This window comes from Mus pahari, chromosome 15, assembly GCF_900095145.1.
Source record: "Mus pahari chromosome 15, PAHARI_EIJ_v1.1, whole genome shotgun sequence".
In the NCBI taxonomy this organism is placed as follows: Eukaryota; Metazoa; Chordata; class Mammalia; order Rodentia; family Muridae; genus Mus; species Mus pahari.
The window spans coordinates 3,195,215-3,200,921 of NC_034604.1; the positions used below are offsets into that span (position 1 = coordinate 3,195,215).

Consider the following 5,707-nt stretch of genomic DNA (forward strand, 5'->3'; position numbering starts at 1 on the left):
ACCAGCAAGATTTTGCTGAAAGGACCCTGATATAGCTGTCTCTTGTGAGGCTATGCCAGTGCCTGGCAAACACAGAAGTGGATGCTCACAGTCAGCTGTTGGATGGAAAACAGGGCCCCCAATGGAGGAGCTAGAGAAAGTACCCAAGGAGCTGAAGGGGTCTGCAACCCTATAGAAGGAACAACAATAATAATATGAACTAACCAGCACCCCCAGAACTTGTGTCTCTAGCTGCATATGTAGCAGAAGATGGTCTAGTCAGCCATCATTGGGAAGAGAGGCCCCTTGGTCTTGCAAACTTTATATCCCCCAGTACAGGGGAACACCAGGGCCAAGAATGGGTAGGGGAGTGGTGGGGGAGGGTATAGGGGACTTTGGGGATAGCATTTAAAATGTAAATGAAGTAAATACCTAATAAAAATTGTAAAAAATAAAATAAAATCATATTTTCACTATAAAGAAAGAAAGAAAGAAAGAAAGAAAGAAAGAAAGAAAGAAAGAAAGAAAGAAAGAAAGAAAGAAAACAAAAAAAATAAAAGGGATCACCCTTACCTGGCGTTGTGTTTTATTAGATAGCCTGGGGTATCTGGAAGAAGATCAACCTTACCTGGCGTTGTGTTTTATTAGATAGCCTGGGGTATCTGGAAGAAGATCACCCTTACCTGGCGTTGTGTTTTATTAGATAGCCTGGGGTACCTGGAAGAAGAAGATTTTTCTCTATTGTAGAGTCACTCCTTGTAAATGCCTTTATATAGTATTTGCATATACTTATATGAAGTGTCTATGTATCTTTACTTTTGTCATTTTCAAGAGTATGCAGTTTATCATCCCTCCCATTCCCACTTCATTTAACCCTTCCTATTCCATCATTGCTCTTCTCTGCTCCATATCGCCTGTGTTCCACATCCTTTCCCTGAGATCCCTATGCTTACAGCCCTCGACTATTTTCTTCCTTTTGTGGGTACTCCAATTTAGCCACACATATCTACAGAGTCAAAGCTAGCATCCAGGTATGAGGGAGAACATGTAACGATGGTCTTTCTGGGTCTGGGTCACTTCATTCAGAATTATTATTTCCAATTCCATTCATTTTCCTAAATGCTTATTTTTCCTTATAGCTAAATTAAAATTCCATTGTGTATAGGTAGCACATTTTTATTATCCAAGTGACCACCTGATGGGTATCTAGGCTCTTTCCATGTCTTAGCTATTGTGTATAGAACAGAAATGCACATGGGTCTTTGGAGACCGTGTATTGCTGGGCCATATGGTAGCTCCGTTTTTAACGTTTTGGATCTAATATCCATCTTGATTTACTTAGTGGCTATGCCCGTTTGCCCCTTTGCCAGCAGTGAAGGAGAGGTAGCTTCCTCACGCCCATGCCAGGATTTATTACCTTTTTGCCTTTTAAAAAAATGTTAGCCATTCTGACTTGAGTAAGATGAAATGTCACAGTAGTTTTGATGTGTATTTCTCTATAGTAAAGGACACTTAGCATGTAAAATATAGTTCTCAGCCATTTGTATTTCTTTGAAATCTCTTTGTTAGTTCTGTCTTAGTCACTGTTCTATTGCTGTGAAGAGTCACCATGACCAAGGCATCATTTATAAAGGGAAGCATTTCATTGAGGCTTAATTATTGTTTCAGAGGCCTAGTCCATTATTATCATGTTGCTAGAGCATTAGCTAAGAGCTATGTATTGATCTGCAGGAAGAGAGGAGGAGGAAAGGGAAGAGAGAGGGAGGGAGAGACAGACAGACAGACAGACTGGGTCTGGCATGGTCTTTGCAGACCCCCACATGGCTGCAGTTATATTTATTTGCTGAGTGCTTGAGTTTATTTGCTGAGTGTAATCAGCAAATAACTTCCTGTGCATATTTTTTATTTCATGTGTTTGGCCAATATTGTGTAAGTAAAGACATGGATTTTTTTAAAAAGTGGTTATGATTCTTCACTTATTTTTTGTCTGTGAACTTCCTTCTTCCAAAACCTTTTTATTTTGTTTTACTTGTCCTCTCTATAGAGATTTCAAAGACATTTTCTATTTTCAACTCTGAATATTCTTGATGCCTGTGTTTTATACTGGCTCTGTGCTCAGAACATGGCTTCTAGCACTGAGCTGCATCTTCTAATCTCCCTGATGTGCTCTCATGTATACTGTCTTTATAGAATATATTCTGTAGTTAACAAGGTATATTTTTATAGGTATTTTGAAAATGTAGAGAACTATTTTTTTGTTTGCCTTGGCTACTGACTTCTGGATTATAGCTAATATTTAATACAAAGTTAAAGTATGTGTTAACACACTGAAATTGATACTAATCATTATAGAATTCCATATATAGTTATAGTATGAACCATTTGTCTGCCATGCATATCAATTGTTCTGCCTAGTCTTATATCAACTTGACACAAGCTAAGAGAATGGAACCTCAGTTGAAAAAATGCCTGTATAAGATCCAGTTGTAGCAGATAAGCCTGTACAGCATATTCTTAATTAGTGATTGATGGGGAGGGCCCAGTTCATTGTGGGTAGGCCATCCCTGGGCTGGTAATCCTGAGTTATATAAGAAAGCAGGCAGAACAAGCCAGGAGGAGTCAGTCAGTAAGAGAACTTGTTCATGGCTTCTGCATCAGCTTCTACCTCCAGATTCCTGGATGCCCTATTTGAGTTCCTGTCTTGGCTTCCCTGATGGTCTGTGATTCAGGATACACATGCAAAATCAACCCTTTCCTCCCAGAGTTGCTTTTGTTCACAGTGTTTCATCGAATCAATAGTAACCCTAACTGAGACATCAATTATCTATGATTATAAATGTAATCCTAGTGGTTTCAAATAAAGTTCCTTTTGAGATAGGATGTGATGTACAGATATTTCCTATACATGATAGGGTATATTAATCTTAAAAAGAAAAACAAACAAACAACAACAACAAAAAAACCCTACCACCAACCACAAAAAAAAAAACCCAAACTCTCTTCCTTTGCTTTTTTGCAGAATGAAGAAGATCTTTAACATGCCCCCACAGCAAGGGCGTGGACATGAAGACAGAAGACATAGTTGTCGTGAGGTTTCAAAAGTCAGTCAAGCTGAAATGGGTGTTCCAGTCGCCATGATAAGACTTGAGGTAATACAGTTCTGGGATGAAAATCAATCTTGGGAAAAATAGCTGTCTGAAAATGCCCAACAGCCCATGAAGATTGAACTATAGTATTATATACATGACACCAGGAAAATACAGGATTAATTTTCTCATCTTAAAACTGGCTTATGTATAGCCATAAGCAGCACACACCATGTCAGTGCTCAGACTGCAAGCAGGAAATTATTGGATTGTAGTCAACATGCCATGAAATGTAACCGTGCAAATTACAGAAGCTAGTAGCTGTTAATATATGCATAATTAAACTATCCTCACCTCTCTTTTCTATACTCCCCAATTTGAGGGGGAAATTCTGGACACATTTGCCTCACTGTAAGAATTTACAGTAGAAGGGTACTATGCATAATCTTCCACATAGCAGTAGCCATAGCCGTAGTCATAGAGTGCTTTGTGACTTCGCATCAACATTGCTGATGCTGTTCAAACATCCACCCCTCCCTCCCACCCTAACACCAACTACTGTGGGGAAAGTGGCTCTCTTACTGAGTCTTTTGCAAGCCAACATTTCCCTTTTTCCTTTTAGACCACTCAATTTAGTGGCGTCAGAGATGCATTTCCTTTATGAATCTGTGGTTTGGGGAGACATTGGAGACACCTTGCCTCTTATGCCTTTCAGCTGAGGTTGGGCCAGCTTGATGTCTAGGTGCTGGGAAGTCTTTAGTTGCTGTAGATGTTGCTGCTACCCTGGGTTACCACTTTGGCTGGGGAGGCAGCTGGAACTCCTGTACTGGAACACCTGGGCTGGAATGTCATTTGACGTGGCAGTTGGAACCCTTCCCCAACCCCATACTGGAATACCTGATGTAGCTCTGTGGCTTAGTGACCTCACAGGGTAGGATTGTGTCCCAGAGCAACATTCTGAGACAGTTTTCTAATTTAATGTTGGAAGTCACATGTAAATCCCTTTATCAGACTCTGAAACCCTTCTCTGTGGAATGACCATGAAGGGATGGCTTGTCCAAAACCAGCATACTCTGCTTTTTGTTTGCAATGGCTTAATCGCCCGCTCAAAAATGTGAGTACCTGCCACTGTTCAGTTGTCAGTCTTCATGCTAACTTGAAGCAAACTTGAAACCCCAGGCCTCATGAGCATTGTCAGGTCCCAGTGGTGCTCAGGTCCTCCACATGTGGTTACTAGGTACTGTCCTTTGAAACAATTTCTCTCTGTGTGGAGACTTCAGGTGTCAAGCTGTCATGACCCAGACACAATTCTTCCTAACCGGTTACACACATTTTTTTGATGCTATTTTGGTTATGATTAATCCAAGTGAATGAGCAATATGTTGTTGTTTCTTAATTTCTCTTAAAAGATAGTCTCGGGTTTATTTTTTTCAAGATTTATTTATTTTTTATTTTTATATGAGTATACTACAGCTGTCTTCAGACACACACCAGAAGAGGTCATCAGATCTCATTACAAATGATTGTGAGCCACCATGTGGTTGCTGGGAATTGAACTCAGAACCTCTGGAAGAGCAGTCAGTGCTCTTAACCACTGAGCCATCTCTCCAGCCCCAGTCTCAGGGTTTTATTGGTGTTTGTGACACTATAAGAATCTGTACCCAAGCAATGCCTCTAAGATTTTTGTAACGTTATGGTTACAGAACTTTATAGGAACTACAGTACCAGTTTACATGTTTCTGAAGTCTTAGCATGCAGCGATAGTTAAGGCTGGTCCCGTACAGCAAATGTTTTCAGCAGCAGCCTGGATTTGATGTTATCTCAGAAGATGTTTATTTTAGAATTTTGTGGTAATGTTACTTGTGTGGTGGTTTCAGATGAGACGTGTTTAGAGCCAGTGTGTGCTCCTGCAAGCATGTGCTGGCTGATTTATTTATTTATTTATTTATTTATTTTGCTTCATCTCTCCTTACTTCTCACATTGGTTCTGCTCTGGGCTGCCCTTAGCTGAGTCCCTGCTCTGCCAGATTTCAAGATCACTTCCCACTGGACTTGAAATCCTCATCACGTCTGGTTTTTCTAGGCCTAGAGACTATCATTCTTGTAACTCATTCTTAAGTTACACTGTTCACTATTTAAGTTTTCAAACACCTTCTTATAAATGTTTGTATTGTCGTATTGCATGAATGCTAACACAAGTGTAAGACAGAGCTAAGTGTGGCTGCATGGGAGAGAGCTTACTAGCATGTTCCAGGACATGCTTCTGTGCCACAGCCCTCACACATACCTGTACATACACCGAGGATAAACCAAAATTGTTTATAACTTTTTAAAATTTATTTTATTTTTAAAACTTAAGTGTGTGTCTGAATGTGGGTATGTGCATATGAGGGATCGTACCCTCTGAGGCCAGAAGAGGGCGTTGTTTCCTCTGGAATCAGACTTAGAGGAGTTATGAGCTGCCTGACAAAGTGCTGGGAACTGAATGGTCCTCTAGAACAGCAGAAAGTGCTCTTAACCACCTGTCTTAGTCAGGGTTTCTATTCCTGCACAAACATCATGACCTAGAAGCAAGTTGGGGAGGAAAGGGTTTATTTGACTTACATTTCCATACTGCTTTTGATCACCAAAGGATGCAGGAC

General features: G+C 40.2%; 1 protein-coding gene across 2 annotated transcripts in view; it reads left to right on the forward strand.

Annotated features, from left to right (window-relative positions):
• Ankrd26 (ankyrin repeat domain 26) overlaps positions 1 to 5,707 on the forward strand; it is a 47,389-nt gene that overhangs the window by 39,383 nt on the left and 2,299 nt on the right. For both annotated transcript variants that reach the window (XM_021214935.2, XM_021214936.1), the window contains one exon: positions 2,999 to 3,128. In XM_021214935.2, coding sequence (XP_021070594.1) covers positions 2,999 to 3,128 — 130 coding nt within the window. The remainder of the gene's footprint in view (positions 1 to 2,998; positions 3,129 to 5,707) is intronic.